We start from the raw sequence: 23,274 nt of genomic DNA, 5'->3' as shown, positions 1-23,274 counted from the left end.
AGCATCCATGGGACCGGGCAACATCCCAAGCTGCGTTTTACATGAACATCAGAATGAACTGGCTCCCCACCTAAGCACCATGTTCAATCATAGTCTCACATCAGGCTTTGTGCCCACTGAATGGTGCACAGCAACAGTTAGTAACAGTTATCCCACTCCACAAAGGGGGAGCCACCACTGATCCTGGGAACTATCGCCCTATTAGCCTGATGAGTCTGGTCTGTAAGGCCATGGAATGTATCATCATGGAACTCATAAACAAAGACATTGGTAACCTCCAAATTCTGGACTCCACCCAGTTTGGGTTTGTGAAAGGCAGATCATGCCTTCTGAACCTGATCAACTTCTTTGAGGCAGTCACCAAAGCCGTAGACTAGAGTAAGATGGTTCACACAGCCAATCGTGACCTCGCCAAGGTTTTTGACACCATCCCCCATTCTGGAATTATAGCTAAACTCACTAAACTAGGTATAAATCCCTATGTCACAAGATGGGTTGCCAACTGGTTCACTGACAGAACCCACACTGTAAAAGTTGCAGACTCCAAATCTGACTTAAAACCAGTGACAAATGGAGTACCACAGGGTTCAGTCCTGGGACCTCTCCTGTTTGGTATCTACTTCTCTGAAGTACAGGCTAACACAGAAGGCCTCTGGCTAATGAAGTTCACAGATGACTGCAAACTAGGAGCCATAGTTGAGTCCCCAAATGATGTGGACATCCTACAGAAGGGCCTCACTGAGACAGATGCCTGGTGTCAGAGGCATGCCCTCAAGCTCAATGCCAAAAAGTACATTGTCATCCCCCTTTGGTAAAAACTCTGTACCCATGAACTACCACATAAACAGCAGTCTACTTAATGTTGAATGTATTAAGAGACCTTGGGATCCAGGTGGACAGTAGTCTCTCATTTGATAATCACATCTCCACAGTAGTTAGGAAATCCTTCTATGTGGCACACCTCATCACAAAAGGGTTCTCATCCAGGAAAAAAGAGGTCATTGTTCACCTCTACTCGGCACTCATTAGACCCATAATAGAGTACAACGCCCCTTTTGGAATGTACCTCACAAGACATCTGCAGCAGTTGGAAAGGCCAAAGAAGTACCTCACAAAGAGGATTACTGGCCTCAAACAGATGCCCCACACTGACCGTCTCAAAAAACTCCAGCTTTATTATGTACCATATTGCCTACTCCGAGGAGATCTCTGCCTAACATATAAAGCTATGTTAAACTCAGAGCTGTTGGACATGCTACACCTAAAGAAATCCCAATCCCGCTGAGCTACATGCTCTAGGGAACTAAACCTTGTCACCACAATAAACAGGACATGCTGGAGGGATAGACTCCTGCCCCAGAGACTTCCTATACTCTGGAACAAGCTACCCATCTATGTCAAGCAAAGTTCCTCATTAACACTCTTCAAGAAAAATCTTGATGAGTGGATGGGAAATAGGAAATACACCCCGGGGATCACTTCTGTTGCTCTGCTTGACAGGGGCACAGGAAATTAACTTTCTTGGGTGGCGTAAGCCATGGAACCTTGTTGGCTAGGCTTACTTAGGCCCTTGGGCTGATAGCCTAGTACCTACCTATGAACCTAAAACTTTTTTTATTTCTGGATGTGGTGTGATTTACCTTTCAGTTGCATGCTTTGTAAACCAGGTTGTATTTTTTATATTTCTAAAAAAGAGTTCACCTTAACTCCTGAGGATCCCTGTTTGGATATTCTGTGTAAATTGTAACACTCAGGGACCTGCTCATTTAATACTGCTTTATGAATATCAGTCAGGGATCTGCTAGTTAAAAGTTGCTTTATGAATATTAATTAGGCCACCTCCTGTTTCTCTATAACCCTAAGAGAGCAAGCTTAGATGTCGGATAGTATCTTACTGTACTTTTTTTTATATAGAGGTTCACTGAACCTTCCTTACATTAAGAAATATATCTTTATTTATAGGAGACAAAAAATGTCAACACAACCAGGTTTTATTCTAACTACACAGGCAAATAACCCAAGATCACTTCTTATTTTTTGGACTTAATAACTCTGAAAATACAGCTCTGTCTCATATAAATAGAACGGAGTATGCTGTGAGTACATTACTTATTAGTATAGTGATGAATAACCCTGTCTGTTATGCTGGAGACCAAGGTTCAATTCCCTCATGGAGAGTGATTGTGCCTTTGACCCAGAGTCCTCTTTGATATCCTTTTTCTTTGCAAAACCAGTGCCTCTACAAACATCCATACTAGGGACCCCTCTACACCAACAAATAAACAAGACCCATTGGGAAGAAGCCGTTCTAACTCATTGTGTTGCCAATCTATGGAGCAAGTTACCAGTACAGGTCAAACAAGGTACTACTTTATCTCACTAACAGTTTTCTTTAGGATTCCACTTGCTTGTTATAGCTTTCTTGATATTATTGAAGTAGTATTGAAATCAAAAACAAAAATGCTTTCATCTCTTTGACACAGCATTTTGCACCAACTCAGTAAAAATGACTCTAAACCTAAATTAAATTGTTCATGAAGGTTAAACATATAGAACAGAAATCTGTAATTAATCAAACACAGGCATTTTTGAAAAATAAATGTTCAGCAATGACTAATTATTGTCAGCAAAATTCTGACACACAATCAGTTATTAAGTCATTAGCCTGACTGGTATGTAGTGACATAAAGAAACATTACAAAAATTGAATGTTATACTTGAAGTTTGATATTTATTTAACTGAAAAGAATATGCAAAAAAAAGATAAAGAAATACCTGATCTGTTTCAATAGTTTGTGTGGGTGTGTTAATTTTTTTTCTCTTTTTAAAGGGCACTGTTGATTTATTGAATAGATGGGGAGAAATGATCAAACATTTCTGAGCTTCTTAACAATACAGAGAGAACTGAAAAAACAGTTTGAAGTTCAACATGTAAGTACTGAGTGCATGACAAATGTTTATTTATCAGTACTGTTTTTAAGATAAGAATACTTTTGTGAATGTACCAGCATTCAATGCAAATGTATTAAGTGTACCATGTAGGAGTGCACACTTTGGAATACTTGGCATGACTATGTTTATCTCTCTTGCAGTAAAAACTGCTCATTGTTTAAATAAAAATTAAATACTAGTTTGATTACCTTTAAAACTAGTCTTAGTGATTGAATAGTAGCCATACATTTGTATCAGGGGTGTCATGCACAGCCCTACTTAATTTGAGATATGAGAACTATTAACTGGTTAAAAAAAGTTGGCAGGAACTTTTAAACATGTCTGCTTAATAGCGTATATGGCAAGGCATTATGGTCCTCATGACTACTTGCCTAATATTGTCACATTGTAACATGATTTGAAGGAAATGGAATGGATAGTTACAACTGAAAGGCTTTTAAATGTGGCTGATTTCTCTGCTTACTACCAAAATATGAAAATGATTGCATTTACGTTTCGTTTCCCAAAAGGCACATATTTATATATATATATATATATATATATATATATTTTTTTTTTTTTTTTTTTTTTATGGCTGTGTGAACAAGCTTGAGCTTAGCTCATCAGTTATGCATTGTAGATGTTATGCACCACTGATGTTAGTAATGATGTTTCCCAGTTTAATGTCAACATTATAACTAACATAGAAGATTGTTTTATCAAATATGATGTCATACTTGTAAACCAGTCTAGTTACCACATTAGTAAATAAATAAATAACAAAATAACCATGGTCCACTCTATTCCTGAGGATAGCACTGGTGTAACACACTCAAACTCAGAATATGTTTGCCAGGCCAGTATCTTTAGAGGAGGATGATGACCTTTCAGTCTCCTACAAAAAGTGCTTGTCAGTCTTGCAGCCCTGTTTGCATGGATATTGATCAGTATCAGTGTTTACTGATGAACGTAAAACTCAGGCATGGCTCTTTAACTGACTGGGATCTCCAGCAAGGGCTGACAGATACAGCCCAAAACATACTGCAGATGGAGTGTAGTCCAGGAAGAGATTAGCACATGATTTGATAACAATTTAAGATGTAGATTTACCATGTTTAAATTTAGATTGCAGTTTCTTCAGTTGGTAAAATATGCAACTGAAAAATGATCCAGTACAGAATCCATATGTCTGTTACACGTTTTTTATTTCATGTACACTTTCAGTGATACCTATTTTATACATATTAATCTACTTATATGCTATCAACAAACAGTTAGATTAGTTACAATATTTTATAACAGTTTAACAGCACATTCTTTAACTTAAAATGTTGCAGGCAAGAAACCAAAGCTAGCAAACCTTGTTGAATTCTAGTAATATTTGTGTTGGCTGTATTTTCTCTGCATGAGAACAGTCAACAGTATCTTGCAGGCCTGGAAAAATGGCTTGATGAGAAGGTCTAGATACCTATTCCTACAAGGAACACAGACTGTGTAAAACAGTATTGTTTTTATTTTCTTGTGTTTTGTTTTAACTTACTGCCTGTTGTTTGCTCTTTCAGTGCAGAGCTATGGTCTGATGAAGGTAGAAATTACAGCCATCTATTTGATTTGTTTATAATTTACAGCAGTTGTTTTATTCTCTTCAACAAAAAGGTATCTGTTAAAGGTTGTTAGATATCCAAGCTTATTTACTTTATTCATTCAGTATTCAACATTCATTCATATTTTTGATACTCAGGTAAGATAACTGTCTGAAATGACCAATTTCATCTGCAACACAGGAGCTGAACAAATAGAAATGATAAAGTCATAAACAGTGACAAAGGGTAAGGACCCTGACAAGTATGATTTACCTAAAATAAATACAGACAGATGCGAATATTGTATATTTGGTATTGAATGAAATAGCAAAGGCAAGTTAATTAACAATTTTCAGATTTCTAAATAAGTAAACAATACCCAGAGTTTTAAGTCAAGTTTGGCATGTAACATTATGCACTGCTGTATAGGACTGCACTTAGTAACTTAATTACTTAGATTATGTTTGTCTGTTTGTTGGGGTTACTCCACCCTGCATTTAATTCTGATTCACAAACTTTTCCTTTCTGGTCACATACTCAGCTAAAGACTTCCCTGAACTTGTAGAACAGAAATAACACCCCAGCCAACGATGAAAAGTCAGCATCACTCATTTTAATGTTTGTTCTTGGAATATTTAATGTGTGGAGCACTTGAAAGAAATATAATGTGTAAAAATTCCTTAAAACTAAATTTGTGTGTTTATTTATTTAGTTTTACTAAGAAGAAACAATAAAGATTCTGCATTGTAAGCAAGGCAGTCATGCGTTCTGTGTGCCTGTCCTTTCCTAGACGTTTTAACTCGTTTTCAGGAGGTTTTGTAGAGAGGAGGATAAACCTTCACATTTTCTTTCACATGAATTTCCAGGATGTTCTAGTAATGGAAGAGGTAATAGCAAATGAAAAAAAATATACTCATGTTGTGCCACAAAAACATATTTACCTGTTGCTTAATTTGTTTCAGCGGCACCTTGCAGTTTGCATAGGATTATTGGCAAGCTTCAGGACACTGATTTATTTTTAATCCCATGTCACTGAGTAAAATTTTTAAGGTACATTTTGTGAGTATACTTTTTGTCATTGTTAAAGACACATTCAGAGTCTCAAGTATATACCAGTGGATTATAACTTGTATTAACTTTTTAAGTTTTTATGTGATTTATTTCTGTACTAATATTATGAACCAAAGATATCAGTAAATCTACATTTATTTATATGGTGCCTTCCTGACACTGCAAGTGCTATTACAGACTAAAACATTTAAAATAAGTATAAAGAAAAGTAAATCAATACTTAATTAAAAATAAACAAATACTGCAAAAGCATAAAATCAAATTGAAGGTTTTCCTAATGAAATGCGATGTATAATGAAACTGAATTAAGTACAGCCTTGAAAAACATTAGTTGTGATCTGAATACTGATGAGGCAATACTTTTCCTTAAACAGTGGAATAGAGTTTTACAGGTACAGTTTATGGACTATGTATTTGAGTTTATTAGTTTCTTTTGGCCTGAGGTGACATTTGACTCTTTGGATTCACAGGTATGTTGCCCAGCAATAAAAGGTTAACAGTTTTTAAACTTGTACTTAATAATAAAAGGCAACTTAACTTCAGAAAATAAAATTGGTTATACATTGCACTTGTTTATATTAAACTATTCTGTGCTGAGGTATTTTTCCCTTTCTGTTCTTCAAATGTTAGTTACATTTTGAGATACCTAGAAAAACAGAGGTAATACATTTGGGCAGAGCAAACATTTCACAGTGGCAGCAAAGCACCATAACTAAGCAGCGGTACATAATAATATACTGACAGTATTATGTGGGCTACTTCCCTATGAAGAATGTAGGAAGTATCTTTTTGAAAGTCATTTGTTTATCACTGGTGTCACTTAGCATGACAACTGGGGTCTATCACTGAGCATTAAGGCTGACAACTGTTTCTGTGCTTTGAAAACTGGGGTCTGTCACTGAGCATTAAGGCTGACAACTGTTTCTCTGCTTCATTTTGCACAGTGTGATTTGATTTAATTTCCCTGTGTGACCTGGAGCAAGTCATGGAACTAAACCAAAGATCCCATATCATGCCTGAAGATAGGCTGCTATATTATTGCTGTAAAAGTCAATCAATCAATTAATCGATAAAAAAAGGTGTTCAGAACTAGTCATGTACCTCAGAGTCACACCCTTAAGTTCAAGCATGTACTTCTAGGATATTAAGCACCATTTCAGCATTCTGTTTGTACTTTGGAACTGCTTGAGACATACCTTTATTGAAGTAATTCTTCTTCATGGCATCCATACTCTTTGCAGACCTCTCGTCTGTATGGAAGTGGCGCATTGCTTCTCCTGGCAGTCTTGCAGTTTCCCGCCCAGTTTTCACTTGTTCTGCTTTCAGAGCGATGGCTTGTTCCAACAGGCCCAGGTTTCCTCTGGTCATCATGTCATACATTTCAGACTCATCTGTTACTGCAGATTTTTGTGAATGGCTGTCTTCGTCTTTGTCATCATCAGACCTAACTTCCACGATCACTGAGTACTCCTGCTTGGGACTGTATTGCACTTCATAAAAAGACTTGTCCTCTAGTTCCTGAGAAACACAAGTTGACTTAGTGCAGCTAGTATCAGCACTGGCCTCATCTGTGGTCCTTTGTATGTAGTCAGGCTCCAGGGGGCCCCTGCTGGTCAGCTGACAAGAATCACTTGCTGTTGTTGTTGATATTTCTAGTTCCTCTGCTATTCCTACAGTTGGTTGATCCTCATCTATCTCTAATTCATGTTCGTCATCATCATCATCATCATCATCATCATCACCTGATTGGCTCTTATGTACACAACGCATTGGGTTACTTAGAGTTTCAGCAATTCGTGCATCTTGTCCCTGCAGTTTCCCTTCAGTTCTGAGTGCTTCCTTGGCTATCTGACCAAGGTTAAGTAGAGAGCTGGCCACCATTTCCTGATAAGTACTATAGTCAGCTTTTGCTGTGCTTGTGATACTTGTGTTTACATCTTCCTGGCAGTGTTCTTGGTCTGATGTTTCTGGGCTTCTCTCTGCAACATATAAAGACAATGCTTTACAAAAAAGGTTAGACAATGACTGTGTATGATGTCTTGTGGTATGAAGTATTGCAGCAATGTGTCTGGTACTGGCACTGATCCATTTCTGACATTTTGAAAATGTTTGCCTTCTGCTTCTTACTAGTTGGAGAGCCATGCCTTGATCCAAACAAATTGGCCATACAATTCTTCCAGCTTCCCAACTAAAGTCCGATCCTGACTCTACCACATCTCCGACACACATACATTATACAGCATGGAAGCACAGACTGTCATCAAATGCACGGACAACCTCAACTATCCTATCAGCCTGTCTTTATTAAAAAAAAATTTAGACATGAGTGCATTTTTATTTGAACACCCTTATTATGTTCCCTTCTTCCCTGCAAGGTTGTTTCATGACTCTAGGGTACTGACTAACAAATGAGTTGTCACATGGACCTGGGAAAAATTCCTATAACTTCCATTTGCATTTAGTGTGATTAATATTAAAAAACACTAAAATGACAACTACACCCACTAAATGTTATTTGTTATGTGTATAATATCACCTAGATGTATTTTGATGTCCAGAAACCTTTCAGTACCTTTCTTTTTTTTTCAGGTTCTGGGTTTCCCGGTCACAGATCATGGATGCTTCAATTTTTCTTATTCGTATGCATCATTGCTCTAGAAAGAGATTTGTCTCAGTCTGCATGGTGTAATGGTGTAGGCTAGACAATTGTTAGTCACTGCCAATGATTTTACATCCTAATGCCATGTGCTGTTCAGCAGACATGCTATACAATGCACATAACAAATGAATGAAACATTTTTTTCCAAATAGTAAGTAGTTAAGAGAAATCATCATATGAACAGCATGGATATGTTATACTGCAATACTACATAGCTATAGTGGAAAACAGTAACATTTAAGTATTCATAACTGCAGAAAATTAAGGAAATTTGAAATAGTTCAGTTAGGTTTTGTTTGCTTTTTCATAGTGACATCTGTCAGTCACAGATTAATAGGAAAAGGTACAGGTGAGACTGACAACATGTATGTAAAAGTGTAAAGGAATTTCTTTACATTGTTAAAGGACTAAGCAACCCTGCTACTCATTTAGCTTGTATGGAATTATTTGTACCATGAAAGGATTTTAGCAGCTTGTAATTAGCACAAATCAGAGTAATTTGGTGAAAATTAACACTGACGCTTCTTCCAGAGACATCTAAGAAGCCAGTGACACAGTAATGTCAGTGTAAATTCAGAAAAATACATATTGCTTTTTAGGCTACGCTTTTTATTTCCATTAACACACATTGCTTTCTGCAAAGATGAGGTAATAATGACCATCCATCTCCTGCAGGACCTTCCTTCCATTCACTTAGAATGTCAACACCTAGCAGTAGTGCTTCCTTTCAGAATATCTGGATAAAATCTAAGAAATGATTTCCCAGTCAGGTTCTGTCTTTTTTTAATTCATTGTCATCTTTTTTATGCTGTGAAGAGCCCCTTCTTTCTCAGTTATAAAATATTGACTATATTAGATTTATGTACAGCTAAGAACCTGGTAGCTGCTGGGAATAATTATAATTCAGGTTTTCTTTGCCTTACTGGTAGCAGCTTTCTTGACATAGCAGCCTCAGCAGATGTCTAACATTATAAGTAAAAGAGCTGTGAGCCCCCAGTGACACAGTGGGTTTATAGTCTCAGCAGCTGAGAATGACGGCATACAGTAAAACAGCTAAGACTCCCCCGAGACTCAGCAGGTATATACACCAAGTAAAAGGGTAACCAGAAAAGGATACACAGACCAGACCTCTGGGCTGTACACAATTTCACACAATGGCCATATTTTTGGCTCATATTTTTGGTCCATTTTTCCTAAAATTGTGGTTTTCTGTCAAATTAGTGGCAAATCATTAATGACTGAAGTTAGAAAATAATGACAGACGTTTGAGTTTCAGACTTCACACCATTCAGAAAATTCATGTTAATGTAAAAACCTGTTATTCAATCAACTTTCTTAGTTTGTATGAACAATATTTAAAAAAATGTCCTTATTTTTATGGCTTTATCCCACATTTACTTATGGCTTTGTCCAGATTTCTTGCTCTAAGATGCTGAGAGGTATGACACAACCAGCCTGCATTTTGTGATTTTTCTGTACCAAATAAATAAATTGTGTGGATAATGTGATGCAAGATACACATGGTAATAAACTTCTGAATAAAATATCATAAGGTTTTCTCCACATTTAAGATGTCACACAGTGCAGAATCTAAATGGCATAAATGTACCAGGGAAAGAGAGGAACAATTATTTCTAAGTGTTGGTGTATAAACGATTTTGTAGCAGGAAACGCACTCTGCAACGAGGAAATGCTGTGTTTAGATGTAGGTGTTCTTTAAAGCATTTGAACAAGTTAAGATGTTAAGCTTTAATAAGAATATCTAACAACATGAAAAATAATTGTTCATATCTACTGGGTCTGCCTGCTTAAATGTGTTAAATAACAATTGTAATAGTTTATTTTTAACATTAAGACATTTAATGGCTGTTTATTGCTGCTGTTCCCCAGTTTGCTTACGATTCATGCCTGTGGTTATTTGTGTCTTTCTTTTTGTCTGTCAAGTACTTGTGATGCATTTATTTTGACAATTAAGTATAGTGGGAAGATGTTAGTAATTCATTGAGGCCTGGGAAATACTGCATTTCAGCATCATAAAATCAAAGACAGCAAAAAGAAGTAGAAAAAATGACTCTCTGACAGGAGGATGAAAGAAAACATGAACTAATGCCAGTGTGGTTATCTCTGTCCACCTGCTGGAAGCAGAGACTGTAAGTAAGATGAGAGCAAAATGCAATATGGGAAAGGGAGGCTGTGTTGAGCCTATAATTTCCATCCAGCCAGTCACCTTTGTAATGTAAAGATAAAGGAGACTATAGGTGACAGAAAGCCAGGCAGGGGAGACGAGGCCCAGCGAGTAAGCGTCAGTTTGATCAAACTTTCACTCTACAAACATAGAGATCTTAGGATGACAGTTCAGTATAAAGTATCCCCATCTGGGGTATGTGCACAACAGAAAAAATGGATACTTGATTTGTTTGAAGAAGTGAGTAGCATTGTATTTAAATTTAGGGGGTGTAGAAATGAAGCTGCATATACTACATAGCAGGGCCCAGGGCCCTTTTGGTTTTTATTCATAATTGAATCATTTAGTGAATTTTATTGCAATGAATATGTTCTACAATGCTACCGATACTAGAAGTGGCATTAGATTCATTCATTTCTTTACATTTAGAGTCTTGCTGTTTAGGTGAAAGGATGGTGGCAGCCACGTATGTACTGTGGTGGTAAACATAGTTAGTCAGTATGTGTGCAGCAAAGTAACCACAGATAGTGTCTAACAACCTGTCGAGTGTCAATATGCGTGTTACAATGTAACCACAGATAGTGTCAAACAACCTGTGGAGTGTCGATATGTGTGTTACATTGTAACCACTGATAGTATCAGACAACATGTGGAGTGTCAATATGTGTGTTACATTGTAACCACAGATAGTGTCTAACAACCTGTCGAGTGTCAATATGTGTGCAGCAATGTAACCACAGATAGTGTCTAACAACCTGTCGAGTGTCAATATGTGTGTTACAATGTAACCACAGATAGTGTCTAACAACCTGTCGAGTGTCAATATGTGTGTTACAATGTAACCACAGATAGTGTCTAACAACCTGTCAAGTGTCAATATGTGTGTTACAATGTAACCACAGATAGTGTCTAACAACCTGTCGAGTGAGTTACAATGTAACCACAGATAGTGTCAAACAACCTGTGGAGTGTCGATATGTGTGTTACATTGTAACCACTGATAGTGTCAGACAACATGTGGAGTGTCGATATGTGTGTTACATTGTAACCACTGATAGTGTCAGACAACATGTGGAGTGTCAATATGTGTGTTACAATGTAACCACAGATAGTGACAACCTGTGGATTGTCAATATGTGTGTAACAATGTAACCATAGATAGAGACAACCTGTGGATTGTCACTATGTGTGTACCCATGTAACCACATATAGTGACAATCTGTGGATTGTCAATATGTGTATAACAATGTAACCACAGATACTTTCAAACAACCTGTGGATTGTCAATGTGTGCAGCAATGTAAGTACAGATAGTGTCAAACAACCTGTCAAGTGTCAATATGTGTGTTACAATGTAACCACAGATAGTGTCAGACAACCTGTGGAGTGTCAATATGTGTGTTACATTGTAACCACTGATAGTGTCAGACAACCTGTGGAGTGTCAATATGTGTGTTACAATGTAACCACAGATAGTGACAACCTGTGGATTGTCAATATGTGTGTAACAATGTAACCATAGATAGAGACAACCTGTGGATTGTCACTATGTGTGTACCCATGTAACCACAGATAGTGACAACCTGTGGATTGTCAATATGTGTGTAACAATGTGACCACATATACTTTCAAACAACCTATGGATTGTCAATGTGTGCAGCAATGCAACTACAGATAGTGTCAAACAACCTGTCACGTGTCAATATGTGTGTTACAATGTAACCACAGATAGTGTCAAACAACCTGTGGAGTGTCAGTATGTGTGTTACATTGTAATCACTGATAGTGTCAGACAACCTGTGGAGTGTCAATATGTGTGTTACAATGTAACCACAGATAGTGTCAACCTGTGGAGTGTCAATATGTGTGTTACAGTGTAACCACAGATAGTGTCAAACAACCTATGGACTGGCAATATGTGTGTTACAATGTAACCACAGATAGTGTCAAACAACCTGTGGAGGGTCAATATGTATGTTACAATGTAACCAGAGATAGTGACAACCTGTGGATTGTCAATAGGTGTGTAACAATGTAACCACAAATACTTTCAACAACCTGTGGATTGTCAGTATGTGTGCAACAATGTAACTACAGATAGTGTCAAACAACCTGTGGATTGCCAATATGTGTGCAGCAATAGAACTACAGATAGTGTCAAACAACCTGTGGATTGTCAGTATGTGTGCAGCAGTGTAACCACACATAGTGTCAGACCATCTGTGGATTGTCAATATGTGTGTTACAATGTAACCATATGTAGTGACAACCTGTGGATTGTCAATATGTGCGCAGCAATGTAATCACAGACAGAGTTATACAATTGGTAGTTTGTCAATATGTATGCAGCGGTGTAATCATATAGTGTCAGATAACCAGTGGTTTGTTCCCTTGGTTTAATTTCTTCAATTCTTTTGGGTTTCTGTACCATGACTGGATTGAACCCCATTCCTAAGTCAAAGTATGATTAAAGTTCATGAAATTAACATTGTTTCAATCTTTAATGTTAGCCAAAACTGCTCTTTGCAGCACCCACAATGTGCCCAGAATCAAGTCCTTCTGCAATTCATATGGAGCTACTTGTATCAGTAGCATATCTAAGTACGACTGTAAATTTTTATTTACAAGATCTGTTGCTCCTACTACTATTGGAAATGTCTGGGTATCCTTCTTCCACATTGTCCTCATTTCTGCCTGCAAATTCTGGCATTTTATGACTTTGTGCCTCTCTGTATGAAAGACAATATAGTCAGTGGGTATAAAAGTTTCAATGATCAATGCTACTTTTGTCTTCTTTTCATGGACTATTATATGTGGTTTTCTCATATCTATTTTTGAACTGCTGATAATGGGTGATCCCACGTGATATACACTTCATCATTCTCTACAATGTTTTGTGGCTAATGTTTACAATGCTTTTCAGCTATTTCTGTATTGTAATGTTTGCATAATCTCCAATACAACAGTCTTGCCACATTATGCCTTTCAGAATACAGTCCTCCTGCCATTAGAATATCACACCCAGCAACAAGATGTGCTACTGTTTCCAATTCTGTTTTACAAAACCTGCATTTGTCTGTTTCTCCAGCATGTTCAATGGACTCTGTAAACCAAGGTGTTCATCGTCCACTACCCTGGGCCACCAATATTAACCTTTCATCGTTTGGTTTAAGTTCACCTCTGCTTAACCATTCTTGTATCATATTCTGATCAACATGAGGTTGTTCCAGGAGTTTTCTGAAGCTGCAGCTATATTTATGCATTTTCCACATTTCTTGCCATCTCATCTGATTCTTCACCTTATATTCTTTTTCTGCCTTCTGGTTTGATTTCCATCCCCACTTGACACCAGTTTGCTTCTGCTAAACTAAGTAGGGAAGTCATCTTAGACTTGTTCTCCTCAAGTTTTAAAACGTTCTCTATATTTGGATCTTAGGTTCATAGGTTCATAGGTTCATACTAGGCTATCTGCCCAAGGGGGGCATTAAGCCTAGCCCATAGTTATGTGGTCGCCGCCACCCTTTAGTTTTAAAAAAAACCTATGCTATCATTTTGCTGTGCTGTCAAGCAGGCTGACTGAAGTAATCCCTGGGGTATAATCTCCCTCCTCCATTCCCATCCATTCTTCCTCTTGAACAAGACCAGAAGAAGGTCGGCCTCACATGTACCGGGATTTTGTTCCACAGCATAAGGGAGTCTCTGGGTGATGAATCTGTCCCTCCACACGTTCTATTTATACATGGTTTCAGTAAGTCTCTTGTCGCCTTGTGGTTCTGAGGAGATTTTTGAGGTGAATTGAGGTGATCAATCTCTATCACCTCATGATCTTGTGAGGTCAGTAGATATGTATGCAGTCCTCTGATTGCAAATCCATACATGTAATCAATTTTGTGGAGGTCCTAGAATGATGATATATAATCTTGATATAGACTGATTTTTATATATAATTTGATAAGCATGATGCATTTCTCTTCTTTTTCTGTCCAACTGATCCAGTATCTTTTGGGGCTAGTTATTCACCCCAAAACAGTAGGTTAGAACAGGAACAGCAAATTGGTTTACAGCTTGGACTTTGTTTCTAGATGTCAGAGCTATTTTCAGTATTAGTTTGTCTTCTAAAATCTTCTTTACTGAGTTTTGTTGCCATTTGTTCATGTTTTATTGTTGATCCTTCATCATTTGCCACCTATTTCTACAATTCCTCCTGCTGAAGTTCTTTATATCACATTCTTGTCCCAGATTGATATTTTCCTGGTGCTGCAGCTTTTCTGCTTCAAATGTTGCCTTTACACATTTATCAAGCCCTAATGATAGTCTTATATCATTTGAAAAAGATTTGACCACTTCCAGCTGTGGTTTCAACTCCTCATCTGATGAGCTATACAATTTTAAATCATCCACAAAAAGAAGATGAGGCATCTTTATACTTTGCTGTTCTCTGGGAGCCAAGTTGTAACCATGACCTAATTTATTATGTAGACAGCTTAATGGCTTAAGGACATGATAAAAGAGCAGTGGTGGCAGAGTCACTCTGGAATATCCCCTTTGACTTTTTAGCATGGCTTAGCTGCAAAGTGGATTGCCACTGTTTCATAGTCAGTGTAATGCAATTGTTCATTGTAGGGTGTATCTTATGCATCTGTAAGTACTCCTTTATCCATGAATGTAGGCTGTTGTCAAATACTATTTTGTAGTGGTCTATGCATGCCACACGTAGATTCTTCCCCTTTTTACAGTTCTCCATTATGACTTTATTTAGCAACAAATGATCCTTTGTTCTATGTGACTGAAAATGGACCTGCGTCCAGTTGGACTCTCCCAGTCAGCAAATGTAAATAAATAAATAAATAAATAAAATTGCCTGTTTATTCTTTTACCATGATTGAGTTTTCTTCTAAATTACATTAATTCCAGTGTATAGTTTATACATTGTAGGAAGGCACATTATTGGTCTATAGTTTTTAGGATGGTTTGCAGTTCACTCTTAAGAAATAGTATTTTTTTCTGTTGTTAACCAAGCTGGTGTGTGCTCAGGGTGTGTGCATAAATTGTTCTTACTCATGGCTAAATCTTTCATGTAATGCAGTTAATACTTGTAGCCAGAAATTAGGTAGTGCATCTGGGCTTGGGGTTTTACAGTTAGGAGCTTTTCTTAATTTTGTTTCAATTTCTCTGGCCGTTACTTCAACCCATTTCATATCCTGTACATTTGAACTTCTTACTGTTTCTTTTATTTCTTCTATCTATTCAGCATCTTTGTCATATTCCACAGGATCGTCATAGATATTTCTCCAAAAAATGTGTATGAAATTCTTTCTTTCTTTTTGGTGGTGCTTCAGTTCCTTTTGTTTTGTTTCCCAGTTCACTATAAAACTTTTTTGGATCATCAATGAATTTATTTTATACTTTTCCTTTATATTTATCTGCGCATCTTCTAAGGCTTTCTGCCTGGGATGATATTTTTATTCTTTTATTTGCGATAGTGCACAATATATCCTGGTCTGTCCTAATACTGTGCATTGCTTTCATCACGTCTATCTTTCCAAGTATTTTTGTTGATCTGTTCCCTCTTCTATACTCTTCTAACAGTGACATTTCCTGTCTTAATTGTGTTATAGTTTTCTCTATTCAGTACTTTCATGATGGCATTGAATTTCTCCCCTTACTGCCCTGTGTTTTTGTGGTATCTGTTATTAATTTAGCTGCACATTAATATATCCTATTTACTTCTGTTATATTGCATGAATCTCTATGAACAATTCTAATTACTATGTTCATTTGTTTTATCAAACTTCTAACTTTTTGGGTTTTATTGACCTTCTGCAGTCCATTTCTTTCATTGATCTTAATATGTCTGTCCATCTCTATTAAATCAAGTATCTTCTCTTAGATCATTCTCTTCTAAACTGAGGGCCCATTCTTTATTCTCCATTCCGTGCGGGCATTCTATAGAAAGTTCCAGAACATCTTCCTGTGACATTCTCTTCAGCTGCATCCTGTGTCATCTGCTGCTCTTTCATATGGAAATTCACTGGCCTATCACTCCACAACATTGTGTCAGAGTTGCCACCATTTCCTGTTCCTTCCCTTGCTGTGCAGTAACTCTAATTCAACTTTTATACTGGCTTCCTATTGAAGGCTCCAAAGGATTTCCATGTGACAACTGATCAGATGTTTCCCGCTCCACCTGTTTCTCCTTAATTTGGAGACTCAGTGTTCTATCATGCTGTGACATTACCAGAGTTGGATTTTCTGCACTAAATCCTTCACTACACAGGTAATTTATAACTTCAGTTTCTATTTCTTTAACTTCTCCAATACTAAATCTCTTTTCTACTTTTCCTCTTTGTGTTCTTATTGTTTGTATTATAAAATTTTCCATATCCAGATGCCTTTGCCTTTATTTCTCTTCCAATATCTTTGGTGGTTTTTTGTACTGATTAGTTTTACTTTCTCATTTGCATTAATATTGCACTATATTAAATCTCTTTTTCTCTTCCATGTCTCTATATTTCTTCGGTACTTACGTATTATCGTAACCACATTCCGTCTAATGCAACCACATTCCGAGCAGGACAGGTGGCTCTTTTCCAAGCGATCGGTTCCGAGATCATACTCACCTTATTTTTCTGCTCGACAAATGGATGGACCACAAATTTGGAGAGGATAACGTTACCATCCATGTCACTAGCACATAATTTCAGGGTTTGATTGATGAGACAATTATAATTTTGTTACTGCGTGGGGCTTTATGTGCTTCATGTAGTTGCACTTACAGGAAAATATCAACATTGTTGTCGGCTTTTAAAGGCATAAACAGTTAACAGACATGCCAACAGGGCAGTAAACAGTGGGGGATTTCTGATAAAGTACTCTACAGTGAAGTCAGTAAATAACATTTTACAATGTCAGAGTTCGTAGCCTTCAGGAAACACACGCAAAAGGAACTCCTGTTATTGTCACAGGTTTGTGCATGTTTTACAGCAGCTTAAGGAGACCTTACCAGACTTAACAATTATAAACCAATTTTTTTTTTAATTCTGCTGGTGTCAGTTGCTGTTTACAGCACGCAGATTTTATTTTGTAATGTGGGACATGACCATATCTTTCCTACGGGATACTTAACATTTGCAGAACTCTGACAGTTAATTCGCCTAATGGTATGCCTTGTAGTTTCAATCGGAAAGTACGTGGTTGCGATAATACGTAAGTACCATTTCTTCTTCAGATGTCTCCCACTCCACCTGCTTCTCCTTACTTTGGGGACTCATTGTTCCATTATGCTGTGATGTAACCTGTGTTAGACTTTCCACACTAAATCCTTCACTTTGCAGATATTCCATAACTTCAGCTTTTATTTTTTAACATCTACTGTACTAATCTTCTTTTTTATGATCCCCTTTGTGGTCTTATTTTTTGTATTGTGAAATTTTCCATATCTGGGTGCCTCTGCTTGTATTTTTCCTCAAACATCTTTGGAGTTGCTTTTTTTGTATTGATTAGTCTGGCATTCCCCTTTGCATAAATATTACACCATATTAGAGCTCTCTTTCTTTTCCATGTCACTGTTTCCTTTTTGTACTTTTCAAAAATCTCTGTTTTATTCTTTATATTTTCAGACTTCCTCTGTCGCTTCTTTTCCAAACAGCCCAAGGTTTCTTGTTCTACATACTTTTTCATGAATCTGTTGTATTAATGAATACAAATTTGCATTTGAAGCTTTTGACAATTTTTCTTGTGCAAGTATTTCTCTTTCCTCTAATTTCTCTTTTAATCTTTTTGAATATCTTCTATCTGGAAATTCTGGGCTCCTTGCATAATAGTTACAATACATATTCTTATCCTCAATAGTCCACTCTATCATCTTTATGGCTGTTTGTTGGCTTGTCAGTTTTTGTGATTTTTGTGGAGTACTATTTCCCTCTACAACAGGGGGTATGCTCCCCCTGAGCCTGGCCTGGCCCCATTGTAGGAATGTTTCTGTGTCTTTTTTCCAGTCCTGGCACCAGTGCACCTGCCAGGATTGGGCACTTTTTTATTCTGGGACTTGTGCACTCAGCTGACTTTTTTATTTGTAATCTATTTCTGTCCATGATATATGCTATATAAAATACAGTCTATATATCATTGTCGTTGTGGTGTGATTTTGTAAAAACAGGGTCCACCCCATGAAGGTACTCACCAAGACTTGAGGATGAATTCATTTTCAACAATACTATGCTTTTCTTTCTGATTTTATTATCTCTCCATCCAGACCTGGTTTGTCAATATGTGTGCAGCTGTGTAATTACAGATAGAATCGGACAACCAGCAGGCATTACCCCATCTTGATGTCTCTACACATATTTATCAAAAGTACACATTTTACTTCCCAAACACCTTGTCTTCAACTGGGAGTTTGTTGGTTTAGAATTTTTTTATATGTTTTGCATTCATAATAAAATAATTGCCCTTAACCAGTATGTCTATATAGTATGAGAAGGTTAAATCAACCAGTCTGACATTTCTTATCCATACCAAAAAGTATCTGAATTATGAACCGATTCATGTATAACCATGATTATTTTGAAATCACTTTTTACTCATTATCAGACCGAACTGGCACTTTGCCTTAAGGAACCAGTTTTAGATACAGCCTGCTGAACTTGGCCGTTACATTGAACATGCCATAAGGAGAAAAAACTTTATTCTTAGGTACAGAATTTACTTCACTGTTGAGTTTATAGCTTTTAGCTGATGGGTGGACAAGGTGCGGTGGTGGTGCTGCGGTAGCGTTGTTGCCTCACGGTAAGACGTTGTCCTGTTCGATTCTCATTTAGAGCGTCTTGTGTGGAGACATGCGTGAATGGACGTACCTTTGTTGAAGGTTGTGCATTAGGGCCGGCAACTCGACACGTAAAAATCTACTGCCAGTCATTAGTGGACTGGAGCTCCGCTGTGGCGACTCCTAACCGGGAAAAACCGAAAGACACAACAGCTGATGGGTGGACACATTGCCCAAGGCTGAATTCAGAATCATCCATTCACTCCAGTTTGAAAAGTATGGATTTTTGAACTAGGTAAAACTAATAGCTAATCATCCTTTTTACTTTATATTTTTCATTTACCCACTTTGGGTGCTTTTAAGTTTATCATTTTACAATAAGCTGAATTTCACAGTTTGAAAATCATGATAACTGTTGTTGTTGTTTGTCTTTCGGCTTTTCCTGGTAAGGGGTCAGCACAGCGGAACTCCGGTCCGCTAATGATTGGCAGTAGATTTTTTTTACGAAACGCCGAGGTGCCAGCTCAACGCCCAACTTTCAACGAAGGCACGCCCATTTACGCACGCATGTCTTTCGAACACTACCCAACCGTGGGATGGACATGCAAATTCCACACAGAAGGCACTCCCAAGCCAAGCTGAGAATCGAATGGGAGAACCTCTTGCTGTGAGCTGACAATGCTACCGCTGTACCACCGCGGCATATGAAAATCATGATAACTGTGCTGTGGCAAAATTTTTAATTGCTACATTGAAGGTAGTTTAGTTAACAGAAACAATTGTCTTAAAAAATGATTTAATTAAACACATTTTTAAAGCCCCCCCCACCTATTGGCACACTCATGACAATTATCAATGTAAATAAAGTAGTGAAATCCCTGTAGAGGTCTGTGCACTTGATCAAGGCATAATATCTTATCTTCTGAATGTAAGATTTCTGATTACAGGTGACTTCTAGAGTGAAAGCTTGAGATGTCAGGGGGAATTAGACTCCCCAAACTAAATAACCATCTAGCTGTACAGTAAAACATGTTTTTTTTTAAATAAAAATATTTTAATTAAAAAAAACAAAACAAAACAGTTTTTAGTTATGTTGTCTGTACATACAGCACTGCAGTTTAGGACATGCTGAAAAGGCAGCCTTCTGGTGTGGAGAAGAGGACTTGTCTGTGATGATGGTGTCCTAGTATCAGTGAAAGGGACAGTATCAGAAAGGTGCAACAGGAGGGAGAATCAGGTAGTACTCATGTTCGTCTTTGCCACAAGGGGTAGGTATAATTTTTTTCTGTCTGATTACAGATTGGTATTCTAGTTCAGGAGGAGAAGTTACATGGTGAAGTGTAGGGGACATTGAAAGTGGAGAATGTCTGTATGGGGAGCTGTCTTTGTACTTCCAGCATCAGGATGCGGAAACTGGGTACTTCAGTTAGACAAAAAGACTTTTGTCAACTAAGAAGAATGCTATGCTGGGATGCCCAGATCTCCTCCTCAGATACCATGATGTTCTCCTGCATTGCAGGACCCTGGCTTAGGGCAAACATACTAACCCCTTGGTGGCCATGAGTACAAAGATTAAAAAAGGGCTTCAGTGTATAGAAAGCAGCAGGAGGAGAATCAAAAAATATGTAGGATATCTCATTGAGACTGGTTATGTGATACAGAGCTTCACGTTTGCAGGTATTTTAATATATAGCATATCTCATTGAGACTGGTTATGTGATATACAGCTTCACGTTTGCAGGTCATTTAATATATAGCATATCTCATTGAGATGGTTATGTGATACAGAGCTTCATGTTTGCAGGTCATTTAATATATAGCATATCTCATTGAGACTGGTTATGTGATATACAGCTTCACGTTTGCAGGTCATTTAATATATAGCATATCTCATTGAGACTGGTTATGTGATACAGAACTTCACGTTTGCAGGTAATTTAATATATAGCATATCTCATTGAGACTGGTTATGTGATACAGAGCTTCACGTTTGCAGGTATTTTAATATATAGCATATCTCATTGAGACTGGTTATGTGATATACAGCTTCATGTTTGCGGGTCATTTAATATATAGCATATCTCATTGAGACTGGTTATGTGATACAGAGCTTTATGTTTGCAGGTCATTTAATATATAGCATATCTCATTGAGACTGGTTATGTGATACAGAGCTTCACGTTTGCAGGTCATTTAATATATAGCATATCTCATTGAGACTGGTTATGTGATACAGAGCTTCACGTTTGCAGGTCATTTAATATATAGCATATCTCATTGAGACTGGTTATGTGATACAGAGCTTCACGTTTGCAGGTCATTTAATATATAGCATATCATTGAGACTGGTTATGTGATACAGAGCTTCATGTTTGCAGGTAATTTAATATATAGCATATCTCATTGAGACTGGTTATGTGATATACAGCTTCACGTTTGCAGGTCATTTAATATGTAGCATATCTCATTGAGACTGGTTATGTGATACAGAGCTTCATGTTTGCAGGTCATTTAATATATAGCATATCTCATTGAGACTGGTTATGTGATACAGAGCTTCACGTTTGCAGGTCATTTAATATTTAGCATATCTCATTGAGACTGGTTATGTGATACAGAGCTTCACGTTTGCAGGTCATTTAATATATAGCATATCTCATTGAGACTGGTTATGTGATATACAGCTTCACGTTTGCAGGTCATTTAATATATAGCATATCTCATTGAGACTGGTTATGTGATACAGAGCTTCACGTTTGCAGGTCATTTAATATATAGCATATCTCATTGAGAGTGGTCATGTGATACAGAGCTTCATGTTTGCAGGTCATTTAATATATAGCATATCTCATTGAGACTGGTTATGTGATACAGAGCTTCACATTTGCAGGTCATTTAATATATAGCATATCTCATTGAGACTGGTTATGTGATATACAGCTTCACGTTTGCTGGTCATTTTTACACTGTGGGGCATAGTTGTTGAAATAAAGATAAGAACTGCTGCTATTTAAGTTATATAACATATACCCACATTTTAACTTATGCTGTTGAGCCTATATTTCATAATTAGCATGTTTTTGTTTTGCTTCTCAGATGAGGTTTGTGAGATCAATCAGTATTTCAATATTGTTACTTATAATGTATCTAATCAAATGTATGGATGCAGAGTGTGCTAGAGTGTATTCATTCCCTCTGCTTATCCACTTTTCCAAAAAACTGTAAACACTTTAACAAGTTATTTATAACAGAAAATGCAAAACATAGTCCAGATGAGAAGGTAACTGAACAGTGATTAAAACTAAGTATTGGTAGTTCAGGTAACAAAATGAGTAGCAGAGTCTGCAGTACACAATTAAGGGCAAGTGTTACTACAGACAAAGTCATATCAAGGTAAATCAGTGCATTTTCAAAGCTTAAAAGAACCTTATGCTATTCATAAAGGTAGCAAAGTTATGTTTGAAAAATTGTACAGAAATATTTAACTCTGATGATTATTACAGAATGCTAATTTTATGCCACGGCTAGTAGAATTGTACATATTATGGAACAACTCAAATCATTTTGATAAAGCAGCATCAGAATTTCATACACCATATAATTATGATTATGTGGCTATTCCAGAATAACATTAGATTACTGTATGAAATAACATTTAAAAGATAGCAAGCTGAGTCTTGAAGACAAAATAAAATGTATACTTGTCTCATGATGTGTGGAATCATAAAGTATAAGTGTAAGTAATGTTTCTGTGGTATCGTAAGGCTCCCTGTGTAAGTAATGTTGCTGTGGTATCGTAATGCTCCCTGTGTAAGTAATGTTGCTGTGGTATCATAATGCTCCCTGTGTAAGTAATGTTGTTGTGGTATTGTAATGCTCCCTGTGTAAGTAATGTTGCTGTGGTATCATAATGCTCCCGGTGTAAGTAATGTTGCTGTGGTATCATAATGCTCCCGCTGTAAGTAATGTTGCTGTGGTATCATAATGCTCCCGCTGTAAGTAATGTTGCTGTGGTATCGTAATGCTCCCTGTGTAAGTAATGTTGTTGTGGTATCATAATGCTCCTGTGTAAGTAATATTG

At 37.1% G+C, this 23,274-nt stretch overlaps 1 protein-coding gene across 4 annotated transcripts in view; it reads right to left on the bottom strand.

Moving 5' to 3' along the window:
- Window positions 1-23,274, bottom strand: part of MYT1 (myelin transcription factor 1) — a 410,503-nt gene that overhangs the window by 178,234 nt on the left and 208,995 nt on the right. For all 4 annotated transcript variants that reach the window (XM_044090391.1, XM_044090390.1, XM_044090389.1 and 1 more), the window contains exon 6: window positions 6,782-7,564. In XM_044090391.1, the coding sequence (XP_043946326.1) occupies window positions 6,782-7,564 (783 nt within the window). The remainder of the gene's footprint in view (window positions 1-6,781; window positions 7,565-23,274) is intronic.

This window comes from Protopterus annectens, chromosome 12.part0 (assembly GCF_019279795.1).
Source record: "Protopterus annectens isolate FY-2018-M chromosome 12.part0, PAN1.0, whole genome shotgun sequence".
Taxonomy (NCBI): Eukaryota; Metazoa; Chordata; order Ceratodontiformes; family Protopteridae; genus Protopterus; species Protopterus annectens.
Note: the sequence above shows the minus strand (reverse complement) of the source record. Positions and strands in the feature narration are given on the sequence as shown.